A 26232-nucleotide genomic window follows, 5' to 3' on the forward strand; every position below is an offset into this window, starting at 1 on the left:
TAAGTGGCTACTGTCCTCCATGAACAATCTCAGACCCAGGAGACCAGGAGAGCAAGTGGCTACTGTCCTCCATGAACAATCTCAGACTAGACCAGAAGAGCAAGTGGCTGCTGTCCTCCAGGAACAATCTCAGGCCCAGGAGACCAAGAGAGCAAGTGGTTGCTGTCCTCCATGAACAATCTCAGACTTGGACCAGGAGAGCACGTGGCTACTGTCCTTCATGAACAATCTCAGACCCAGTAGAGCAGCTCAGATTAAGACTCTACCTAATTATCTTGACTAATGTCCCTGGAGAAGGACATCATGCTTGGTAAAGTAGAGGGTCAGCTAAAAAGAGGAAGACCCTCAATGAGATGGATTGACACAGTGGCTGCAACAATGGGCTAAAGCATAACCACAATTGTGAGGATGGCCCAGGACTGGGTAGCGTTTAGTTCTGTTGTAAGTAGGGTAGCTGTGAGTGGGAACCGACATGACGTCACCTAACAACAACAGCAACAATTATTAAATTAACTGGTCCAAATTACAAAGAAATATTTACCTCCTCAGGAATTAATGGGAAAGTGGTGGTTTGGTGGTAGAATGCTCACCTTTCATGTGGTAGACCTGGGTTCAACCCCTGGCCAACGTACCTCAAGTGCAGCCACCACTCAGCTGTCAGTGGAGGATTGCATGCTGTTATAATGTTGAACAGGTTTCAGTGGAGCTTCTAGACTAAGACAGACTAGGAAGAAAGTCCTGGCGATCAACTCCCAAAGATGAAAACCCTACGGATCACGATGGTCTGATCCCATTGTGTATGGGGTCACCATGAGTGGATAGATCAACTCTATGTTAGTTAACAACAACAACAATAAGGAATTAATATTGTTTTCTCCAAGCAATTTGCTTCTTAGAGGTAGAACTATTATCAACAGAGTTTATTCTTCAGTCCTGTCTTAGTTACCTAGTGCTGCTATAACACAAATACCACAAGTGGGTGGCTTTAACAAACAGAAATGTGTTTTCTTACAGTTTAGGAAGCTAACAGTCCCAATTCAGGGCCCTAGCTTTAGGGGAAGTCTTTCTCTCTCTGCCGGCTCTGGGGGAAGGTCCTTGTCTCTTTTCAGCTTCCAGGCCTAGGTTCCTTGGTGATCTTCATGTGACATGACGTCTGCCTTCCTCCGTCTCTGCTTGCTTAATCTGCTCTTTTCTGTAACTACAGAGACTGACTTGAAACACACCCTATGCTAATACTGCCTCATTAACATAACAAAGAAAACTCATTCCCAAATGGGATTATAACCACTGTACCAAAATCAAACCAAACTCGTTGCCATCAAGTCAATTCCGACTCATAGCAACCCTATAGGACAGAGTAGAACTGCCCCATAGGGTTTCCAAGGCTGTAAATCTTTACAAAGAAAACTGCCACACCTTGTACCCAGAGTTGCTGGTGGGTTTGAACTGCTGATCTTTCAATTAGCTGCTGAGCGCTTTAACCACTGTACCATCAGGGCTCTCCACACATATTTTAGGGGACACAATTCAATCTATAACAAGTCCCTGAACTCAGGTCCTTAACTCTGACCTTTGGATAGCAACCAGAGCTTCAGATCATCTCTAGATTACTTATAATACCTAATACAAAGTAAATGCTATGTGAATAGTCGATATACTGTATTGCTTAGGGAACAATAACAAGACGTGAGGCAAACGACGCTCCGACGACGAGTGCTGGAGAGAGACTGAGGATCTGTGAGATGACGGGAGGCTACAGCAGGGTGTGCTGACACATCATTTCCTTTGTGTGGATTCAGCATAGTGTTTGGTGTGCAGCAAATTCAAGTTTTGCTTTTTTGGAACTTTCTGTTTTCTTTTTTCCACATATTTTTGATTTGTGATTAGTTGAATCCATGGATGTGGAACTCATGGATACGAAGGGCTGACTGTACATGGTTCCAGATAGAATGGAGAAAAATGTAGAATAAAACTCAAATTCTTAAAGAAGTCCAGACTAACTGGACCAATTGAGACCAGAGGACTCCCTGAGACTTCACCCCCAGACAATCTTTAAACCTTGAACCAAAACGATCCCGAGGTCACCTTTTAACCCAATAACAGATTGACACACAAAATAAACACTATTACCTGTAACTTCTGTGCTGTACTAAAAAACCATCAGTAAGAGACCAAAAGGTCAACAATTACTCTAAAGCGAAGGTGAGAAGATATGGGGCCAGGGGAACCAGAGTGCTGGAAATGGAACACCCAGAACACAAAGAGAACGTTGACACTTGTTAAAAACGTAACTGGCACTGAACAAGTTGCACACTCATTGCCGCTGAGTCAATTCTGACTCATAGCGACCCTACAGGACAGAGTAGAACTGCCCCATAGGGTTTCCAAGGAGTTGCTGGTGGATTCAAACTGCAAATCTTTCAGTTAGCAGCCGAACACTTAACCAAAGCGCCACCAGGGCACCAAACAATTTGTATAGAAATTATCAAATGGGAACTTAATTTACCGTGTAAACTTTCACCAAAAACACAATAAAATATTACTGAAAAAGAAAATGTGGTATTGGTAGAGGGATAGACGTATAGATCAGTGGAACAGACTACAGAACCCAGAAAAAGACCTACACAAATATGCACAGCTGAATTTTGACAAAGGTTGATAAGCAATTCAATGGAGGAAGGATGGCTTTTTCAACAAACAGTACTGGAGCAATTGGTGATCCACAAAATAAAAAACTAACCTCAACTTAAGTCTCACACCTTATACAAAAATTGACCCAAAATGAGTAACATAGTTGAATGTAAAATATAGAAATATAAAAAATTTAGAAGAAAATCTTCCATAACAGGAAAAATTGATACAGTGGACATTATCAAAATTAAAATTTTTTCCACTGTGAAAAACCCCGGTAAGAGAACGAAAAGACAATGCACAAACTGGGAGAAAATTGTGTAGACCACATATGCTACTCATCAGAAAACCAAGGCTTAGACAGGGGAGGTGTCTTTCCAAGGTCACAAGGCAAGGAGGTGACCCACCTTAGTTCCACTCACTGTAATTGCTTCTAAAGAAAATTTTGTTCTCCACTGTTTAAAGAGCCAGGCTCAGACACCCCCATGTCCCTCCCAGATGAGGGACAAAAGAGCCCAAGCACAAGGTCATGTTGAAACCCTCCAACCCAGTTCCCCACAATACTCTTGGAAGATACAGCCCCAAGTCCAGGGAAGGGTTATTTCTAACCTAGGCGGCATCTCTGCCCATTTCTTCTCTCTAGCTCTGCAGAAGGGCTCAGATCTGGAAAAAGCCATGGCCACCTTCGCTCTGACTTTCAGAAACGCTTGTGACCCTGATGGCAAACTTGGAAAAGCTACTGCCAGAAGTCTGCTGCATACCCAATTTGGGGCTTTCACAGAGGTGAGAAGGGTAATGGGCATGAAGAAAGAGGGGTGAGCCCACGCTGGCTGGCCTGCAGAGCCAATGACATCAGCTCAAGGTCACCTTCACACTGTTTTGCAGATGCTCAGTGAGCACCTAACATAGGCAGTGAGCTGGGCCCTGGGGCCAGCACAGTGAACATCTAGCAATCCCACAGAGTACACAGATATGCTGAAAACTCATTAGAAACATTCAAAGAGCTGTGAGACAGTAGACCCGAGGGACTCTCCTGGGCAGTGATCAAAGAAGGGCTCCTGGAAATTTAAATTATAAGCTGAGATCTGAAGAATGAGCAGGAGGTAGCAGGGGGGTGAGAGCAATGGCAGCTCAAGTGGAGGGAATGGCAGGTGCAAAGGCCAGGAGGCAGGTCAAGGATCTGGAAGGTCAGTGTTGGCAAGAAGGAAAGGGAAATGGGAATTGGTGGGAGATGAGGCTGGGGAGGTGAGCGGACACCAAATCTTACAGAGGCATAGCCTGAAGGCAGGAGGAAGCCAGGAATTGTTCCTAAGTCCAGCACTAACAGATAACACCAGTTGTAGTGTGGACAACAGACTAGAGCAGACGGTGGGCCAGAGAAGAAGGGAGTAACTAGGAGGGAGTGATCCAAACAAAAGATGGTGATGGCTTCAAGTAGGGTGATGAAAATGGAGAGAAACAGACAAATACGAGAGACCTTTGGAAGTTAGGAAGAACAGAATCTGATCATTGATTGGCTAGTGAGGGCTGAAGGATAGAAGGGAGCAAAGAATGAGAATGGCTGGTGGTTCCACTGCCGGAGAATAAGCAGATACAGGGTGAGGTGGAGGGCAGTGAGCAGGAGAGGATGCCTTCTGTTAGGCTGTGTCGATTTTAAGATGTCGGTGAGACATGCAAGTGGAGATACTCAGACAGCAACAGGATGTAGGAGCTGAGAGGTCAGAATAGAGATCTGTGTTCCCAATACAAAACGGAGAGTTAACAGCGTGTAGTTAGTTACTGGCCTGAAGGGGGTGCCCTAAATCGCTGAGGGGTAGATTTCTCAAATTTCCGTCATTAGAATACCATCTTCAATATTTTTCCCATAAGCCTATCATTACTTAGAATTTTTTTGTTGACTCTGAACTGACATGAATTTATTTTTTAAGGATACTTCAGCACCATTTTAAACGTAAATTCAGTAGGTAACATTGAGAGATGAGAGAAAAAAAGCTAGATGACTATAAATTCTTTTTTTAGTGTCTATTCTTGTATTAAAAAACTGCGTTACTTTCTACCAGCAGGTTGCATTCATACTTTGGGAAATACTGACCTAGGGAAAATGTGTAAGAAGAAAAGGTAGCCTCATGCAGAGCCTCAATCACCAATATTTATTGGCAGGTAGAGTGAGAAAAAACTTAAAAGAAGGCTGTCACCACCCTTCTATGTGTGTTCCAAGATACTAAAAAGAAAACTACGAAATTCCATTTTTAAAAGTACATATATACGTTTTAAATATACTACAGTTAAATAGATGTCACCCACCAGGGAAGCTGGGTGAAGAATACGGCTTCCATGAGTGTGTAATTATTTCAAAAATGTGTGTGTGTGTGTGTGTGTGTGTGTGCTACAATGTGACACAGCGTGATACAGTGTGATGCGTAGAAAAATTACTGGAAAGAAATGTTAGCAGAAGTTGGCTATCTTTGGGTGATGGGGCTATTTTTACATTCTACTTTTTAAAATGATATTTTCTAAATTCTCCATATTAAACAGGTAGCATTTTAAAAATTTTTTTTAAGAAAAGCTATATTTTTTTCAGGCAGAACTATCAGGCAGAATTTGATGTGAGATAAAAAGCTTTGGGGAACCTACAAAGAAAGGGAAGGTGAACAAACTCTCCACAATGCGTATCTGGCATCAGAGGCCTCACCTGTAACGTTTGCCGCTCCAGGCCTCACCGGGTGGCCTGGCAAATCCTTGGGGAGCGCTTAACAAGTATGAAAACAAGGACCCAGTGGAAGAATCAGCTTGATTTCATTTATCACCCCTCTGAGGACGTGAGAGGAAGAATATTGAAAACCAAATGCGTTAGGAAAGACATCTTCAGCCGTGGACCCCTGAGTGCACGCTAAAGCCAAGAAAGGCAGGGAATCTCTGGATCTTCCTAGCAGCAGACGCACCCAGGTCTCTGTGTAATGCTGCTCTGCTTGAGAAGAGAGGCACCCGCAGGGGGAACCATATTTTAGACACTCAAGGGGACAGTTCATCCTGAGGCGTTCTCAGCACCAATGGCGATAGTTGACCTTCGCTCAGCAAACATGTAACTTCTGAATGCTGCCTGGGGCCAGCCACCCCTTCTGTGAGATTCCCCAAGGCACATACGTGTGCAAGAGTCAATGGTAAAGACAGCAAGGCCCACTTCATCTCTAACTGGGCTTTCTCCTGAAACCCCAGCGCAGAGTTCTCTGGAAAACTGAGCTGGGCCCTTCGGCTCAGATCTGAGCTCAATGGGGAACAACTCCTTTCCCAAACGTCCAAACATACACCCTGTGGAATCCCTGGGTTGTGCAAATGGTTAATAAGCGCTTGGTTGCTAAACGAAAGGTTGGAAGTTCGAGTCTACCAAAACGCACCTCAGAAGTAAGGTCTGGTGATGTACTTCTGAAAAATCAGCCAATGAAAATCCTATAGAGCACAGTTCTACTCTGACACACTTGGTTAGCCAATTTTTTTTTCTTTTTTTTTGGCGACCTCATGGCCCAGTGGTTAAGTGATACAGCTGCTAACCAAAAGGTCAGCAGTTCATATCCACCAGCCGCTCCTCGGAAATCCTATGGGACAGTTCTACTCTGTCCTGTAGGGCCGCTATGGGTCGAATTGACTAGACAACAACAGGTATAGCCATTTAAATATAATAAAAAGGAGCACCTAAAGGCACTGATGAAAAGATACAAAGCATGGTGACTGATCATGCCCCAAGAGGACTGGAACTGGGTCAGCTCCCTTCTCTTACAATACGCAGAAAAATGGAAGAAGAAAGAACTACATTCATCTCAAACCTTTGAGCCAACAGTGGCCCGTTCCACTAGTAAGGTAGTCCAATCATTGTCTTGGAATCTGACCCTTTCAAGGAAGAGTGCCCGGCTCTCTTGGAGTCTGGGGAGAGGGCTCCCTTCTTCTTCTCTCTAACGGTGATCTCTTGAGGAGAAGCAGCCTAGAGAAACATGAATGGGTAGAAGCCTATAAGTGGAATGCGTCACTATTGCCAAGTGCCCTGGTCGTAGCTGTGATGATATCTGACAGCTGGCACATGGGTGAGCAGTTTCGGCTGAACTAAATGTAAATCTAGCTCAGTACAATAGTGAATCAAATGACCTTGAGGTTTTTAGTGTCACTGGGGTGGTTTGAAACTGAAAAGCTTCTCAACTTATGTACAATTAAAGAATTTCTATCTGACTTTTAATTAATTAAATTAAAAAAAAAAAAAACACTGCCACTGAGTAGATTCTGACTCATAGTGACCCTACAGGACGGAGTAGAACTGCCCCATAGGATTTCCAAGGAACAGCTGGTGAATTTGAACTCCTGACCTACTGGTTAGCAGCCGAGCTCTTAACCAATGCGCCACAAAGACTAATTAAATATACTGATCAATTTTTCCTTCAATCGGAATGTTTATGAGGACTATGAACTTGCGTTTGATTTATGATCAAACTAAATGCTAAACAATCTTCCCAAGCTCTTATTTTCTTTTGGCAGCTTTTATTCTGCGTTTCTGGATGATCTTACTGTTCAGGTGAACACAAAGTGGACACCTCCCATAATAAAGGCATTGTTGTTGTTGCTGGGTGCCATCGAGTTGGTTCTGACTCATAGCGACCCCATGTGACAAAGTAGAAGTGCACTATAGGGTTTCCTAGGCTGTAATCTCTACAGGAGCAGATTGCCAGGTCTTTCTCCCGTGGAGCCACTGGGTAGGTTCATGCCGCCAACATTTTGGTTAGTAGACAAGGGCTCCACTGTGCCACCAGGGCTCCTTATTAGGGGATTTGATTTTGAAAACCTGAAAACATAACCATATCTATGTTCATGGATGGGCAGATAGCTTAGTAAGTAAGAGCATAGGCTCTAGGATCAGGTAGAGGAGGAAAAGAATCCAGCCTCTACCAATAGCTCCCTAACTTAGGGCAAGTTCCTTGATTCTCACTGAATCTCTGATACTGTTGCCGTCGAGTCAATTCTGACTCGTAGTGACCCTGCAGGACAGAGTAGAACTTCCCCCATAGGGTTTCCAAGGAGCCTCTGGTGGATTTGAACTGCTGACCTTTTGATTAGCAGCCTGAACTCATAACCGCTGTGCCACCAGGGCTCTGAATCTCTGATAATGCATCATAAAACGGGGATAACAACAGTACATAGCCAATAAGGTTACTGTGAGGATGAAATGAGATGAGTCATAAAAATGTTTAACACAATGCTTAGCTGAAAGCGCTGGTAGCAACTTGACAGGTTGTTGCTACTAATATGTTCATTACTGCTTATGACCTGCAAACTCAAAACATCACAATGAATTAAGTTTTTGCTTGTTCTTTATTCTCACAGGGACAAGAAACCAAACCAGAATACAGAGAGCTCCTTTCTGAACTCGAAGAACACACAGGAAATAAGCTGGATTTTGAGGATTTCATGATCTTGCTCCTAAGTATCACCGTAATGTCAGATCTGCTGCAAGATGTATGGAGCGTAAAAATCACAAAATAAACAGTTTTTAAAATGTAGTTAGATAAAATAAGGCAAAGCCAGAGTCAAGCAATTAAATGAGTTTCTATCTTACTTTTAATTAATTGAATACAGTCGGCCCCTCGGTATCCAAAGGTTCCACATCAGTGGATTCAACCAAACATGGAAAGACAGTACTCAGAAAAAAAGTTTCCAAAAAGCAAAACTTGAATTTGCTGTGCTCTGAGCACTGCACTGAATCCCGGCGAATGACGCGGCGTGTAGGCATCCCCGGCTGTAGCCGCCCCCATCCCACGGCTCCTCAGTGTCTCTCCAGCACTTGCTGTTTGAGCATTGCTTGCCTCATGTCTTGTCATTATTCCCTAAACAATACAGTGTAACAACAATTTACATAGCATTTACACTGTACTCGGTATTGTAAGTGATCTAGCGATGATTTAAAGTGTACAGGAGGATGTGTGTAGGTTATATGCAAATATACACCATTTTATATAAGGGCCTTGAGCATCCGTCAATTTTGGCATCCGCAGGGGGTCCTGGAACCAATCCCCCACGGATACCAAGGGACGACTACACTGATCGAGTATCTAGGATTGCCTGGAATGGTTCTGATTTCTAATAATCAAAGTCAATAGCAGTCCAAAATGTCCTCATCCTTTTCAGGAATGTTTGAATAATACGGTCTCTGAGTGCTTTATGTTATGGCAGATCTGATACCACTGAATATATCAGATTGCTTTTGCTCCATCAATAGTGACTTACAGCACTTTTCTTGGAGTCATTCAGTCAGTTAGTTATTCATTTACTAATGATATTTGTTGAGCATCTGTTTTATGAAGGACACTTCCAGAATACAGTGAGAAACCAAACCAGCTGGACAGTCCCTGCCCCTGCAGACCTTACAGTATAGCAGAACAGATGGACATTGAATGACTTATTCGTCAGTTGCATACATAATTATCATTGTAACGAAGGCTACGGAATCCTAACAGAGCTTGTCACCTGACCTGGGTTCAAAGATCAGAGAAGTCTGACTGACTCTCCGTAAAAGGCAAAACCACAGGGGAGAAAAACAGGTCCATGGTCGCCAAGGCTGTGAGTGGGGAGTGCCGTGGTCCCCGTATGGACATAAGGGAACTTTTGGGGAGGATGGAAACGTTCTAAATCTTGTTGTGGCAGGTTTTAGGACCATGCATTTGTCAAACGCTTAGAACTGCCCACTAAAAAGGGTGAATTTTACTGTATGTTACTGTATGTAATGCTTTCAGGCATAAGATCCTAACACAATGTCCCCCTTGCCGACTTGGCTCCAGTTCTTTCTGTAAAAGTCCAACAGACACTCAATGGCATCTCAGAAACCCCAATTCTAGTTCCCAGGAGAGAGGACCTGACAGGTTGAGTTTGAGTAAAGATTGCTTCTGATGCAAATATCTAAATATATACGACTTTAAAAAAGGTAAAACCCATTATCCTTGTAATCTCTGGCCATACTTTAACCAACAACTCTGAGATTATGATCTAAAAGTGGCTGTTGGTAAGGCCCCACACCTCCCTGTGGCCAGCTCCTGTATACCTAAGTCTAAATGACGTATACGTTACTGTTGTTTGCCCCCGAGTCTATTCCCACTCGTAGAAACCCTATAGGACAGAGTAGAACTTCCCTAGAGGGTTTCCTAGGCTATAATCACCAGGTCTTTTCTCCTCCAGAGTGGCTGGTGAGTTCAAACTGCCGACCATGTGGTTAGCAGCTGAGAGCTTAACCATTGCGCCACCAGGGCTCCTATGTAACCTGTGTGTGTGTATTTATGCATATATATATATACATATGTATATCTAATATACCAACAGACTGACAGAATTTTCAATTTTATTGGTCATTCTCCACAGCTTGGGAGAATACCTGAACTTTTGAGGCAGACTTTCACAAAGACATTTTATTTATTGTAAAATTATTGTCAATTCCCAAGTCCCCTCCCGCCTCTTGCATTTTCTTCCCAGCCCAACACTGTAAGCCTCACATACATGTGTTATGGAAAGCTTGCAGGAGAGAGCTCATCACCCCTGGTGTGGTGAAGTGTTACTTCGCCCTGTGGTGTTCCAAAGAGACCAAGACCTTGACCCTCCCCACTTGCCAAACCTTGGACATTCTAAATCCAAGAGTTTACACAACGCATATGGGAAGGCCCCAAGCTTTTCTGTCTAGCACCATTTTAACAGGAGGCAGAAGTGTTTATCAGAGGCATTCAGACTCAATGATTTGACAAAAGAAAAACGGGAGGAGGGGGGTGAGAGTAAACGACGTTCGTTATGTCCAGCTTTCAAAGTCTTCCTGCTCTGAGCCATTTCCTAGAATAGTGTGTGTGTGTGGGTGTGGGTGTGTGGGTGTGTGTGTCTGTGGGTGTGTGTGTGGGGGGGTGAGGGCAAGGCAAAGTTTCTTTCCTTTCTTCTTTTTTTTAGTTTTTTTTTAAAAATAAACACAGGGCCCATACTCTGTGCCAGGCACTGTCTAAGGGTCTTTATAAATATTAACTCTTATAACCCTCATAACATCCCTATGAAGTAGGTTTTATTCTTATTTCCATCTTACAGACAAGGAAACTGAAGTACAAGGGTTTTGACTTTCTCAGTCAAACAACCGGCAGGTATGGGATTTTTCTGCCCTCCCCGAGGGCCTCCTCATTATTATTATTTTATTATCAGAATTTTATGTGAGTAATAATATTATAACTCAACAAAAATAGCTGTGCACTTTCCAGGCACACTGTGCAAGAGAGCAGTACCAGCTGGGTCCTGGAGAGCCATTTGGCGTTTCTCAAATAGGACTCTGGGGGCTGCTCCTCCTCCAAGTCCTCTGTGTCTCAGTAGCGAGCGGCTGAATATGGCAACCTTGGTGACCAGTGAAAAGGTCAAACTTGCACCTTTCAGAGAAGAGAGAAAAGGCGCTCCCCAGTGGTGTGATGAGGAATCCTGGAGCGTTTCCAACCTTGTGGGCTCCCAGTAAGACTTTGAAAATCCATTCCAGATGGAAAGTCACGCTCCTCTGAGAGGATATCAATTATAGAATCTTTTTTCTTTTTTTGCCTGATGCAGAGAATGAAAACAGAGCAAAAGCACATGTTCGTGTTAAAGCATCAGCGGCAGATAAATCCGAGCATGATGCTAAGATGCTGGTCACAGTGCTCCACTTCTTGGTTCCAGTCCCAGAACCTGAGCTGTACTTTGAAAACAACGGCACCATCTTGAAAATGTTACTGGTCATCCTAGGTGAAATTATGGATGCAAATTAGTCTTGGGATCTCTTGGCTGCAAAGAACAAAACTCACTCAAATTACACATACACACACACAAGAAAAAGGGGAAGGTTATATTTATCAATAAGATGTGTTGTTGTTGTTGTTAATTGCTGTTGAGTCAATTCTGACTCATGGAGACCCCATGGGTGCGGAATAGAACTGCTCCATAGGGTTTTCAAGGCTGTGATCTTTCACAAGCAGATTGCCAGGCCTGCCTTCCAAGGTGCCTCTGGGTGGATTCTAACCATCAACTTTTCTGTTAGTAGTCTATCACTTAACCATTTGTGCCACCCAAGGACTTCTATCAGTAAGATAAACAAACAAACAAACAAAAAACCCAAACCTTCTGCTCTCGAGTTGATTTCGACTCATAGCAACCCTATAGGACAGAGAAGAACCGCCCCACAAGGTTTCCAAGGAGCACCTGGTGGATTTGAACTGCTGACCTTTTGGTTACCAGCTGTAGCTATTAACCACTACGCCACCAGGGTTTCCATCAATAAGATACGGGGGCAAAAAATGAAATGAATGTTCAGAGAATATAATTATTGCTTACAAAAGACTGGAAATAGTAACTGAGAACACAGGGTCAAGGTTTCTCTCTTGTTGTTGTTCGGTGCAGTCGGGTCAGTTCCAACTTACAGCGACCCTATGGACAACAGAAACACTGCCCAGTCTTTCCTAGGCTCTCTTAAATCAGTAGGCTTCTTGTCTCTGCTTCTCCGCATGAGGTTATCATTCTTCTCTCTTCTCTCCTCTCTCCTCTCTCTCTCCTCCCTCGCCAATTCTTTCTGCTTCTTAGCACAAGAAGCTAACATAACATCCCCACTGCTGACTTGGCTTCAGTTCTTTCTGGAAAATCATACAAATACTCAATAGCATCTCAGAAGCCCTGATTCCATTCCCCAGGAGAGAGACTCTGATTGGCTTTGTTGGAGTAGGGACCACTCCTGATGCAAATATCTGTGGTCTGGGAGACAGGTCACGTGCCCACTCAGCAAGGGCTGGGGGAGCAGACTCTTTGGAGAGAAAGGCGGGAGGGGCTGGGAAAGAAATGACTGACAGAGGAAATTGTAAGGATCTCCAGTACAAAATCCATAATTTGGACTAGAAGGGCAATATTCCTTGCTTCTCAGATATGGGCTCAGCAAAAGTGCCTCGGTGGGATAATCTCATTTGTTATTCCAAGTGAAGCCTTTCGGTCATTGTCTCTGTATAAAAGGAGCTAACCTGAGCCTCCCTGAGAGGTTTTCCTGTGCTTAAATATAGCCAAGACATTCCTATACAAGAGCTACAAGTACCCTTGCAATTTGGTGAGCAGGAAGGAAACTTACCCAGCCCTAGAACCCCTAATTTTCTTTATTCTAACAGCTAAAAATGGGCCCAAGAATGAGATCAGGGTAGATGCTTTAAACCGTCCTTTGTAAGAAAGAGGGAGGGCTGGAAGAAACCCAACAGGAGTCCTGCTCCGCAGCTCATCTTCAGCAGCAGTAGGGTCAAGGAAAGCTCTTGGGGAGACCAGCCCAGGAATCCGGTCAAGTACTGGCCCAGCCTCTCGACAACAGGAGACAGTAACCCAGGAATTCAGGCCTGAGCAATATAGGAGCCTGTCTCTTTTCCTCCAATTTCAATCTAGGACGTGTGAACTAAAGTTCCTCTTTAATAATTTTGGGGGTACAGTTTTGAAATAAACAAATTCTGGGGATGGCGTGGTATAAAGCAGGGGTTGCGACCACGTTGTCCATCCCAGCGCTGGCGAGGAGTATCATGCATTCCTGTTATAAGCTTTCAATGCCTTAACCATAATTCTGAATCAAACATTTTAATGCTCGTTTGATGACAAAGTATGAGCTCTGTCTGACTAGAGACTATTTCTCGTCTTTATTTCTCCTACTTAGTGTAAGTATTCAGAGTATGCAGCTGGGAAATCTACGCCCCTAGAGAAATCTCTGGCCTAGAGAAGTGGACCAGAGAGAGATAAGACCCGAAACTTTGTCCCAGATCCCCCTCCTCACCAGGTCTGTGACTCTGGGGAAGCCCCCTGCCTTTTCTGAGTGAGCCTCATTTTGTTCACACTTAAATGTGGGACCAGAAGCTGCCTGTATCCTTAAGGAAGTACTAGTGGGACGTAAGGGGGCACATGACTTCTCCAGGGACACTAAGCCCACCTGTGCACCGACATCTATCCTAACTATAGACTGACAAACTCCTGTCATCACCGTTTTTGTTAATAGCCCCTTAGAGAACATCTATTCTATTCCAAAAATGTCCCTGAGTGGCTCGAATGGGCAGGTACTTGACTACTAGCCTAAAGGTTGGTGATTCAAAAGCACCCAGTGACATTGTGGAAGAAACACCTGGCAATCTGCTTCTGAAAGGTCACAGCCTTGAACACCCTATGGAGCAGTTCTACTCTGCACACATGGGGTCGCCATGAGTCAGAATCAACTCAACGGCAAAGAGGTGTCGTTTGTCATTGTTGTTACGCTCAAGCATTACCATATCATCTTTTACTTAATTCTCTAAACAACTCTGAGAGATTGGTATGCTTTCCTCTATTTCACAAAAGAGAAGGAAACTTGGAGAGATCAACGGGCTTACCCAGGGTCATAGCAATTGGTGGCAGATCAAACCCAGGATTCCAAGGCAGGCCTGTTTGTGCCACAGCCCGGCTTCCTCGTACGATACTACAAGTGCATGCAGAATATCAAAGAAGAATCTCTCCAATATTTAAGTTTTATAACAAATTACTATTCTGTCCTAAAATTATTATATTTAACTTGATGATAACAAATTATTCTCCAAATAAGAAGAGGAGAAGAAGGGGAAGGAGGAGGAGGAAGCAGTAGTTCACAAATCTGGAGCCCAAGGGGAATGAAGAAGAGTTAGGAACGAAGTCCTGATACAGGCTACGACATGGACGAAACTTGAAAACAATATGCTAAGTAAGTCGGTCACCAAAGAACAAACACTGTATGATCCCACTTATGCGAAATATCGAGGATAGGCAGAAGCATAGAGACCAAAGTTTATTAGTGGTTACCAGGAGCCTTGGTGACGCAATGGTTAAGCACTCCGCTGCTAAAGGAAACCCCACCCAGCAGGTCTGTGGGAGAAAGACCTGGCAATCTGCTCCTGTAAAGATTAGAGCTAAGAAAACCCTATAGGGGCAGTTCTACTCCGTCACATGTGGTCGCTATGAGTCAAAATCGACTAGAAGGCACCCAACCATAACAACAGAGGCCGGAGGGAGGGCCAAAGGAGGAGTCCTTGCTTGGGAAGCATTGAGTATCTGTTCATGGTGACGGAAAAGTCCGCAATGGATACGGGTGGTGGTTGCGCAACATGAGTAACGTCCGTGGTGTCACTGAACTGTCCACATAAAAAAAGCTGAAAATAGCAGGAAAGAAGACAGCAAACACACCGGGAATAAACTGCACATGTTTTCCCTGGCCCCTCTTTGGTGTTTAGGGTTAATTTTCCAGGGAATTTTCCCTTGTGGGAAAGGCAATGAAATTCTTCTCATCCGCGTTGCCTCTAGTCCATGGTTGTCCTTGAAGAAAGTGTAAATGGCCCAAAGGGGGCCGTAGAAGACGGGGAGGGAGGGCGGCAGGAGCTCTGGGGGCGGGGTGTCTTCCCCATCATGGTCCATGCCAGGAGGTGGGGAGGTGGAAACCCTGACGTGGAGATCAGAAACCTGGGTTTCATTCCAGCTCTGCTCCGGCTTCTCTCCTGTCCTCAGCTCGGATTCCTCCTTTGCAAAGGGGGCTCTGTGTCCAGATGTTCCCTTCCTATCCTGATAGTCTTTTGTACAAGCCAAGATTTTTAAGACGTGAATTATAGCGAGGTATCTGTGTGCGTATGTGTATGTTCTGTCTCTTGTGCTCCTCTTTGCTACTTTTGACCTTGGCAGTTGATGGCAGAAACTCAGTACACGGAGGGCTAGACATCACTGAGCAGATAATGTCTTTTAAAAACCAAGAGAACAGAAAAGAAAAGCTGGAGATTTTTCGGTGCTAATTAGATTAAAAACATGGAGACGATGCTTTATGCCTTCGACGGTGCCACATGGGTCGCACGGTTCACGTGACCGTTTACCGACCTGTGAGGCCGCCTGGGAGGTGCAAATGGTTACGCACTCAGCTACTAACAAGAAGGTTAGTGGTTCGAGTCCACCCAGAGGCACCTCAGAGAAAACTCCTGACAATCTACCTCCGAAAGCTCACAGCCACTGAAAACCCTATGGAGCGCAGTTCTACTCTGAAACACAAGCGGTCGCCATGAGTCAGAATCAACTCAAAGGCAATGGTTTTGTTTTTCGTTTTGTTTTTTTTGAGATCTTTGAAAGCAAGAACCCTGCCTGTCTTATATAGTACCTTCATAACCTAGAACGGGGCCCAGTAAGTGGTGAGTACTTGATGAATACTGAGTGAACAAATAAATGAGTGAATGTCTGAATTCTCTTCAAATAGAAGAGGTGATAAGGGAGACGTTAACGTGTTTTCTTGGCTGCCCATCAACGTCATACTGGAAAAAACAAACACAAGCTACTCCGCTGGTATCCAGGGGAGCTGGGCTGCTCACAAAGGTTGGTGTAGTGCTAAGAACTGGAAATAGTGATGACTTAGATTCGGTGTATGATTGCTTTTGCTCCAGTTTAGCTCAGAACCAGCAGAGAAACAGTGCAGAGAATATTCTCAAGAACACAGTCTCACAAAAGTAAAGCGTCCCTGGTGTTTCGGGCCAATGAACCCTTGCAGAGTAGGATATCTACCAGGACGCAAGAGCCCAGGCGAAGAGCCTCCAGCCAGCTCTGGGTATGTGGAAGAAGAGCCACATGATCCCTCGAGACCCCTTCTGTTTCTTACTGATTTTTAGAGGCAGCCAGGCTGCCATTTTACAAAGCATATTTAATATACAAGATAAAGCCATTTCAAAATGTATTGCTATATCTACATATAAGCAGTAACTTCTCTATCCTCATCTGCTTCTCATTTGACCTTCTTGTCTTTTCTTGCCTTAAGGATGTGCAGTCCATAGTGGGGACAGGTTAATCCTGGGAAGCCTTTGAACCTTTCACCTGAAGAGATGGGAGACCTCAGGATCCGGATGAGGGCTCATTGGTTGTAAGGCTGCCATGTCCCTAATGGCCTGTAAACGCTGGGAAGTAGCTGCTTTCTCAAAATCTCTCTCTTTGAAGGAAAGAAAGCTCTAGATACACTGGGAGCTCCGGAGGCTTACTGAAAATCAACGACAAAATTACAAGTGGAGAAAGGAGAGCACAGCAGGTTTCTAAAGGAACTGCGATTTCTCTGACACGTTGATCTTGGGTGAAAGAGTGTCCGCTGATCCCCGCTGAAAAGCAAGTGTGGAATAGTGAAGACATTAGCTAGCAGAGCAATGTGGCCTCTCACTCCTGAGCTGCCCAGGCTAGATTTCCCTCTGCCTACCTTGTTCTCTGAAATCAGGATGGGAGGAGAGGTAAATCACTTCTAACCTCCATGAGGGGGTCACTGTCTGCGGGTGAACTGGGGTTTCTTGACTCTTGGGAACATTTTGAAATTAAGCTAGAGACAAGTGATTGGAGTAAAAGAAGTGGGAGGCTTTAGTCTGTACACTGAGGCAACACACAGAATCGTGATTCCAATATTGTCTCTGATCTTTGCTTTATCTGTTCTGAGCTGATGTGGGCTCATGCGAAAGCTCTGGAACCACATCTCATCATAGAAATCATATCAGTTGTTCCTGGGGAATCCCAGTCTGAGAATTGTGATTCTTACTCATCTCTGTCTTCTTAAAAACCAAAAACCAAACCCATTGCCATTGAGTCCATTCCAAGTCATGGCGACCCCATGTTACAGAGTAGAATCAAGCTCCACAGAGTTTTCCTGATTGTAATCTTTACAGAAGCAGATCATCAGGCCTTTCTTCACAGAGCCATTGGGTGGGTGCAACCTGCCAACCTTAGGGTTAGTAGATGAGCGTAAACCATCTGTGTCACGCAGGGACTTCTGTATCCTTAGAAAGGTTGCTAGTCAGCTTGTACCCATTGTTATGTCCACACCAGCTATCCATGACTGCCCTCTGTTCTCAGCAGCCTGTGCCCATGCTACGCAGGTTGGTATATATTTTTGAATGTCACCCCTGTAGCAGATGATGCTGATGGCTAGACCATATCCTCAGCCCACCTGAGTTTACCTGTAACTACAGTAGACTATTTTCAGTGCACTGACAACTTCCTACCTCACTGGGATGCATCTGTCTTCTTCTCTGGCACCACAGCAGCTTGCTCCACAGGAAAAAATCCCATTGCCATCGAGTTGATTCCAAATCATAGCAACCCGACAGAAAGCAGGTGCAATCTGGACGTGCAAAAGAGTTAAAAGCTCCAGGGGCAACCCTCAACCAGTGGGGGATGATGGGTCACAGGCTAAATCCTCCAGCTTCCGCAGCCTATGAGTAGGAGATGATCCATCGCAGTTTCCCAGAAGGTCCCCAGTAAGATTTAGCCCCAGTTGCCCACAGTAGTAAACTGCTTGTTAACATGCTTTGGTTGCCTTTTCTCCCTTCCTTGATTCTCTTTCCCAACTTCCTCACTTTGTTTGCTAGGATCACCTTCCAATAAACTTCCTGTTCCTAAATTCTTATCTCGGGTCTGCTTTGGGGAGGAACTCAAACTGAAAAAATTCCCAGCCTGAAACCTAGCACTGAGAACAGTATTTTGCATATGAGGCTGTCTTGGGAAACCGCCCAATGGTGATTCCAGGTATTCCTTGGAATCCTTTGGGAGATGGTCCGCAGTTAGAGATTATGAAGCAGAGAAAATGGAAAAGTCGCTTTCTTCCGAGAAGAAGGACTAGCATATATGTGAAGACAGGAACACATCTGGTAAATGCAGAGAAAGGCTGTATTTCTGTGTGCCTGGGACTCAGAAAGGTAGAGGATGAATGGTGGGGAATGAGACAGGAAATAGCTATTTGTCAATTCTCCCTCCCTTTGTCTCTCTGCAGTTAGCTTGCAAGGTGGAGGTTAGGGGAGCAGCTCCAGGCTGTCCTATAACCTACATTCCTCATGAGCCTGGGTTGCGGCTCAAGACAAAGGGGCATGCCCCCTCCAAGAAACTGGTCCAGGATCCGTGAGCTTCCTGTACTCCTGTGCAAAGGTACACGAAGCATTTACACTTCCACCCATGCATCAACAGATACTAGATTCTGGGGCTACAGTGAGGGAGCAAGATAGACATAGTGCTCGTTCTTATGGAGTTGCATGGTTTAAAGGGAAGGCCCTACACTTCAACTGGGAATAAATAGTTCAGTAAGGGCCACGAGGGGGAAGAACGGCATGGTTCAGAAACAGTCAGCAAGCACACCTAACTTTGTTGTTGTTTTATGGATGACTTCCCAGAGGATATGGCTTTTCATCTAAGTCCTGAAAGATGAGTAGGAGTTGGCAAGGCAAAGAGGAAAGGGAATATCATCATCAAAGAGCATGGCAGGCTCAAGAAACTTGGGTGGGGGAAGGTGTTTACATGACACAGGTGCAGCGTAAGATGAAAGTGTGGAGGGGAGGCGGGTGATAAATGAGGCTTGGAAGTTGGATAGAGGCCAGATCATCAAAAGCTTTGAGGGCCACATTAAGAAGATACGTATGTTTAGCGCAGGACTTTTTAGAGCCTTTAATGGGTAGGTATCTTAATTTGGGTTCTCCCAGAAGCATACCTTAAAATATGGATTAGAATAAAATCAGTTTATTTGGGAGGTGATTTCAGCAACTCTGCTAGAGGAAAGTGAGCTAATCAACACAGGGTGAGGACATAAGCAGGTTTCCCTCTGGGCACGTGGAGCTCAGTTCCACTGGTGAGCCCTGGGAGACAGTGTGGAACAGGCCTTGGAGTTAACCCAACCCACGGGCAAGGAAGCTGCGATTTTCTCCCGACTACTGACCACCATATCGGTCACAGTCAGCTTCTAGGGCACTGACTTTCAGGAACTTCTGGCTACCAAGTGTGCTGTGGGTCAGGATGAAACAAAACCCAGAACCTAGGGCAAAGATGTGTTTGCAGTAATCAGGGTGTTCAGGAGATCTGGGCAGACCATGGTCAGTACCAGCTACGAAAGGCTAATGTGGTTTGTGAAGCTCCAAGAGTTTCATAAAATATGCATAAAGTTTGCCTATTTTCCAAGTGTATTTGACCACAGAATCCTCTTCGTATAGAGCATCCTAGAGGACTAGCAATGTTCCACATAACACACTTCAGAGGTTCCTTGCCTGGTTCAGTGGTCAGAAAACTTTTTCCGTAACGGGCCAGATGGTAAATATGTTTGGCTTTGCAGGTCACATGGTAGGTGTCACAACTACTCAACTCTGTCGTTGTATCATGAAAGCAGCCATAGACAATATGATAACAAATGAGTGTAGCTGTGTTCCAATAATACTTTATTTACAAAATCACACGTGGGCCAGACTTGGCCCATGAGCTATAATTTGCTGACTGTTGCTCTAGGTCATTCCTACGGCTCCATCCAGCTCTGGGATCTAATACGTGTTCGTGTTTGTCCTACACAGCAGACAGGTCAGAGGGACTGATAATGCAGAAACTTTTGCTGCCCCCTCCCCACATGGACCCACAGTCAACGTGCTGCAGATGGATAAGCCTAGTCTTTCCGGAACCCTGACCCAACCACCCCTCTGAATCAGCCTATTCATCCCATTTTGCCCACAGCCTCTCTGCTAGGGAAAAGAAGTGAGCCTAAATTTAATTATTCTGCTGGGAAATAAAAATAGTGTCGCCTCGAGGCTGCCTGATGCCAGAAATCTCTGGTGTCACGGGAAGAGAAAAATAAACAGCAGCTCAAAATAAACAAGTCCTACTCACACCTCATCAGGTGTCCGCAGAGCCCTAGAGAAGTGTGAAGTCTGGGGGAAGTGGAGGAGGCAGTCAGCTGGCAAGACCGACATTTTTATTTTTGAGCTCGCAGACAAAAGGAGGATGGTTTCTCCTCATACGCCCATTTAGCCTGCATTTATTGGCCACCTAATGGATGACGGGCGTTCGTTCCTTCATTCAGTAAAAACGCGTAGAGTGCTCACTTTGTGCCAAACGTGCTAAGCAGAACTGGCTACATGACTTGTGGGGCCCAGAGCAAAGTGAAGATGCGAGGCCCCCTGTTAAATGATTATGAAGAACTTCAGAATGGTGACCAAAAAAAAAAAAAAAAAACCCAAACCAATTGCTGTTGAGTCTGTTCCAACCCATAGCTACCCTAGAGGACAGAGTAGAACTGCTCCGTAGGGTTTCCAAGGAGCAGCTGTTGGATTTCAGCTGCCGACCTTTCAGTTAGCAGCCGTATCACTTAACCACTGCCCCACCAGGGCTCTGAAAATGGTGACGGCGGAGCATTAAACCAAGTGTGGGGCCCTTCTAAGCACAGGGCCTGTGTACCTGCACACGTCACACACCCATGAAGCCGGCCCTGGTGCTAGATGTAGGCGTTACAAAGGTATATGTGGTAGCCCTCATTCTAGAGAAGCTTACTGTCCAGGAATGGAGGGAAGATGTGTGTGATTAAAAGACGCAGCTAGCACAGAGAACCTGAAGTCCTTCACCAATGACTGGCTTGTGTGGGAGTACATCTAGACCTCTCCCTTGGCCCTCATTGGTCAATTCTGAGGCCAGATGTGCACTGAGTCCAGGCATCTCCCACCCCTGCAGCATTGGGTCACACTGGCTCAATGGTTTGGCTTCCATCTCTTCCTCCTTCCCCATTTCCTTACCAGTTCTTCCTAGGAAACTTCCTAATAAATCTCCCGGATACAAATTCTCATTCCAAGGAAGCTTTTGGGGAACCCAACCTAAGAGAAATGCATATAAATAATGGGGGAGATACAATGATAGAGACCCTGAGAAAGTACTAAGCAAATTAAGAGGCAGGAAAAAGTGCTTCCAACTGGAGGGCAGTAAGTGGCACAGGCGGGAAGAATCTGGAATGAGTTGGCATTTATGTTGGGTCTGGAATAATGGCTGTTTCAAAGGGCGGAGATGAGAGGTGGAAGCAGGGGGGTATTGTGCTGGATATTCTCTGCCCCTGCATATTTTCTCCTCACTCTTTTTCACCGTCTTCCGGGTCTGGGAAGTCTACCTGCATGGAATGCATCTTCTGTCTTCTTGTTGAATAGAACTAATGTCATTGTAGGGCATAGGGAGGGAGCAGAGTGAGCTGTATGGCCTTCTCTGCATGGAGAGGGTAATAGGATTTAAATCACCAGGGTGGACTGCGAATGAAATGTGAATATCCTTGAATGGTAGCACAAGGAGTGAGCTGTATGACCTTCTCTGTATTCTGATAACCTCCCTTCCTTGCCCCTTCAGGTCTAGGGGTGGTAATGGATCCTCATTCTTGTAAGCCATGGGATACTGTACCATCTCACACTGGTTTCCCTAAACCCTGGCCACATCTATGGAAGTAGTCTCTTTTGTAATGCTTCTCAATTAGTTGGAGTGTACCATCTGGGCCTTGCTGGGACCCTGACTAATACAGATACGAAAGTGATAGGGATGATCCCGGTGAAAGGAAGAGCTCAACCAAAGGCATAGAAGCCAGGTTTGAAAATGTAAGAATAGCAAGTAGAGAATGCACCACCCAGGGACTCTGCATGGATAGGAGAGTAGGATTTAAAAACCAAGGTAGATTTCTCACAAAATGTGAATGACATGGAATGGTAGCCCAATGAGCTGAGACTTTGAGCCGTGGTATTTCTGAACAGAGCTGTGATATGATCGAAGATGTATTCGGGAGGAGGTGACCTGAAAAAAGTGAGAAGGAAATGGATTGAAGATAAACCGGAACCAGGCTGGCCAGTGTGGAGGCTACTGTAGTGATGTAGTCAGAGTCAGATTAAAGTGCAGGCCAGCTGGACAGTACAGTAAGAGAGAAAGCCAAGATCCATCTGACATCAGCAATGATGTCCCTCGTTCCACAGCCTCTTCTGCATCTGCCTTGAACTTTTGGCAGTTCCCTGTTGATGTATGACTGCAGTCATTTTTGGATTATCTCCGCAAAATTTGCTCGCATGTGATATAAATGATAGTTTGATAATTTCTACATTCCATTTCATTGCCTTTCTTTGGGAGGGGCACAAACATGGATCTCTTGGACTGCCTTAGATCCCTTGTTAATGGGATCATATGGTGCCTTGTACCTACCTGTTCAGAACTTATCATACAAACAAATAACTCTAACTATTCATTTCCCTTTCTGCCTGCCCCTTTGTATCATAAACTCCACATGGGCAGAGACCGTGTTTGTCTTGCCCACCACTGTATCTCTAGAGTCCAACCAAAATTTCTCACACTCAGTGAATATACAATGAATGAATGGATGAGAGGAAGCATGGGCAGATGGAATCAGCAGCTTCTCGATGTCGCTTTTAAAAAAAGGTGGCTTGACCTTGACTTTCTAGTATATATTTAGGTTAAGTCATTCGTTCATCTTTCTGTGCTATTTTTCTCTTGTTTTTATTTGGCTCTACAGCGGAATTTCAGAAGTCAGAAGTCCCGGTTCAGAGAGTAATTAATAGAGTGACATTTCTTCTGAGAAAGTTGGTAGATCTGAGCTGTTCGTGCGATAGGAGGATGCAGTCTCAAACAAGGAAATTATGAGAAGCATTTTGCAAAGTAAACCTCATTAGGAGGAGGGAATGATGAAGCTAAAATAAATATTTCCCGTTGAAGCCTACTTTGTATTACAGATCATGAAGGAGCTTGATTAGATAACTCATTGGTGACAAATAGCCTGCAATTCATTTCTTTCTCCTGCTGACTTTTGGCCAACACGCTGCAAGGTTCATCTGTTATTTGACAGCCTCTTCCTGCATTCTGGGGGAAGATGAGGCAGGACTCTCCCCAGAGAAACACCTGGGTTTGTGGGACTAATTCTACTGCACATTCCCCCAATCATAGATTGTGTTGTACCAGGCAAAGTGTCCGCATGACACAGCCAGCACAACCAAACAGGCGAATTGAGGAGATATTGACAAAGGGACCACTTATGGAAGCCTGGGCAGGGTGAGAGAAAGAAACAAGAGGTGTCGAAGCACCCCGACCTAGCAGCAGTGGGGAAGCTGCTGGACCATCAGCCGTAGACATGAATGTCTACATTTAACAGGTGAGAACGCTGGAGCTGACTCTTCTGTACAGATGTTCCAAGGGAGGCTCAAACAAGAAAACGTAAGTGGCAGCACTTGGAGGAATGAAGCTCTCCAAAAACATTCCCTCGGCTTTCCATCCATTTCCTCGCCCTGTATCTCCTCCAGTGCACTTTGCCTTCTCGCCTTCTCTTTGTTGTTCTTCAAACCACACACACCGTAATGGCTCTGTGGTTTTAAACAGGAGTCTCCTCATGTAAGAAGTTTTCACTGGCCAGCTTTCACCCACTCCTAGGGTGTACACCTGTTCCCTTTGCCTACCCAATGTCCTTTCTGCCTTCTCATGACCACGTCTGCTTCCCTTTGGACGCTGGATGGGGCAGTCTGTTTGAACCAGGTGGAATCACCGTGCTCCCTGAATCTGAGATGGACCTACAGTCACAGTGATTAGATCAGGGACGGACACGTACCTAATATACGCCAGAGAGTCAGTGCTGAAAATAGTGTTGACATCCCTAAGGAAAAAGCTTTCTCTTTCAGCAACGGACTTCACACTGGTGGAATGGACACCTGGAGAAAGCTGCCTGAGGATGAAACCAGCACACGAGACCCCAAGCTGAGATGAAGAGAGAGGGATTCAGGGCGATGCTGGGTGAGGACCTGGCTCCATGCCTGTTGCAAGGCAGCACTTCAGGACGCCGGGCTCCCCCTGGACCTCTCCATTACATGAGCCAGAGAAATTTTATTTTCACATAAACAACAAATAATTTTTTGTTTTTTTAGTATAAGTGTGTCCCTTCCAATATCTGGGACATGTTTATACTAAAAAAATTATTGTTGTTTATCTGAAATTCAAATTTCACTGGGCATTCTGCACTTCCTCTGGCAATCCTACTTACACACTCCTCTGTGATGTGTTGTAACCTCTCATCTAGTTGTCCTCCCATGTCGTAATTTCCCTGTGTCAGGAGTTGACACCTGTAACACCTGTGCTAACATCTGTGTTAACAAGTGACTTCGACTTCTTCGGACATTAAAGAATTAGTATTAAGTTTGTAAGGAGTTATATACTGTTATTGTGGTTACTTTTAAAGAACTTTGATCTTTTAGGATACATACTGAAATATTTATGGGAGAGATGATGTATCTGGGACTTGCTTCAAAATAATAAAGGAGCGAGGAAGTGGGTGAAGACATAGATGAAGCAAAATTGGCCGTGAGTTGATAATTACTGAAGCTGGATGATGAGTACGTGAAAGTCCATTGTAGTATTTTTGTTACTATCCTATGTTTGAAATTTTCCATTATATATATATTTTAAATATCTTCTGAATGAAGCAGGCTCAAACCAGGTATGTGTGCATGTGAACACACACACACGTACACACACACATGACAACAGGACAGTTATCTGAAGGAACGTTGCATGTGAATCAGGCAACCTGAGTTTTGATCCTGCCTCAATCATTGAGTAGCATTAGGACATTGAGCAATCTCTTGCCCTCTCTATATCTCAGTTTCCTTACCTGTAAAAATGGGAAAATTGGGTTAAATTATTTCTACAAAGATCTCTTAACCTCAATTATACAAATTGGGACATTTTTAATTTTTTAGGTTGAATTATCTATATATTGCCTCAACTTTCCCTCCTTTTCAGTCATAGCATGAAAGACATCGCCCTCAGCATCTGCCCCACGCTGCAGCCAAAAGGGACCATAATGAGATTTTGTGTCCTGCTCTGATGAACTTCAGTGGGAAGGTAACCTGAAGCCCACAGTCACTGAGAAGCTGCCGTTTCCTTCTGCCGCATGCTGAACGGTCACTTCTGCGTGTGGTTTATGCCAGGAAGGCCTTCCACATTCCACTTCTACTCTGAGGAGGGAAAAACAAAATTCCTTTTTGATTTAGCCTTTAGACTTCATGTCTGCAGAATGTCAACACTCAACCTCCCTTCAGAGTTCCTGTCTGCAGTTCCCAAGATCAAAGGTCCTATTGAGCCAGAGACTCTCTCTCCTCAAAGGTGCAGCGGGTGAGGGAGGAGGATGAGAAGAGGGGAACAAAGGGAGAAGCTGCCTGCCGTTAGGAAACACCTCTGCACAATCTGGCGGATAGTGGCGGCTGGTTTTTTCCTAATGTCTTTTGTAAAAAAAAAAAAAAGTGTGCTGGTTATGAAAAATTCAAGCAAAACAGACCAGCACAAAAAGTACATTAACACTCATTCCAAAGTCCACTCTTGGAAAGTAATCATTATTAGCATTTACAGATTAGGAGTCTAAGGAAACTGAAAGGGCCCAGGGCTCCTGGGAGAAATGGCTGACTTCAGCACAGGGCCAGGAAAGCTACGAGATGAGCCTGACACATCTCACTACGCCAGAAAGAAAGGAAGTGCTCAAAACAATAATAACAACAATGGGGACATTTCACAAGGATGCAGGAGCCAGCTTGACGAGGCTCCCACAAGCCAAATCAGAGACAATTTAGACACTGAAACAATAGAGGATAGTAATGAATTACACACAACCGAAAACAAGAATACAGGCTTCCGTACTGAAGACAGATTAAAACAATAAATGGGAAGAAGGGAGGACTCTTGCTTCCAGTAGATTTCTGAATGCCAACTGGCAAATGTCCAAGTACTCACTGGAGCTGGTAAATCCCCACA

General features: G+C 44.7%; 1 protein-coding gene across 1 annotated transcript in view; it reads left to right on the forward strand.

The window, feature by feature from the left end:
• Positions 1 to 8154, forward strand: part of SNTN (sentan, cilia apical structure protein) — a 15806-nt gene extending 7652 nt beyond the window's left edge. Inside the window, exons 3-4 of the mRNA XM_004368660.1 lie at positions 3275 to 3414; positions 7996 to 8154. Coding sequence (XP_004368717.1) covers positions 3275 to 3414; positions 7996 to 8154 — 299 coding nt within the window. The remainder of the gene's footprint in view (positions 1 to 3274; positions 3415 to 7995) is intronic.
• The last annotated feature ends 18078 nt before the right edge of the window (positions 8155 to 26232 follow it).

Source organism: Trichechus manatus, unplaced genomic scaffold (assembly GCF_000243295.1).
Source record: "Trichechus manatus latirostris isolate Lorelei unplaced genomic scaffold, TriManLat1.0 scaffold00001, whole genome shotgun sequence".
Classification (NCBI taxonomy): domain Eukaryota; kingdom Metazoa; phylum Chordata; class Mammalia; order Sirenia; family Trichechidae; genus Trichechus; species Trichechus manatus.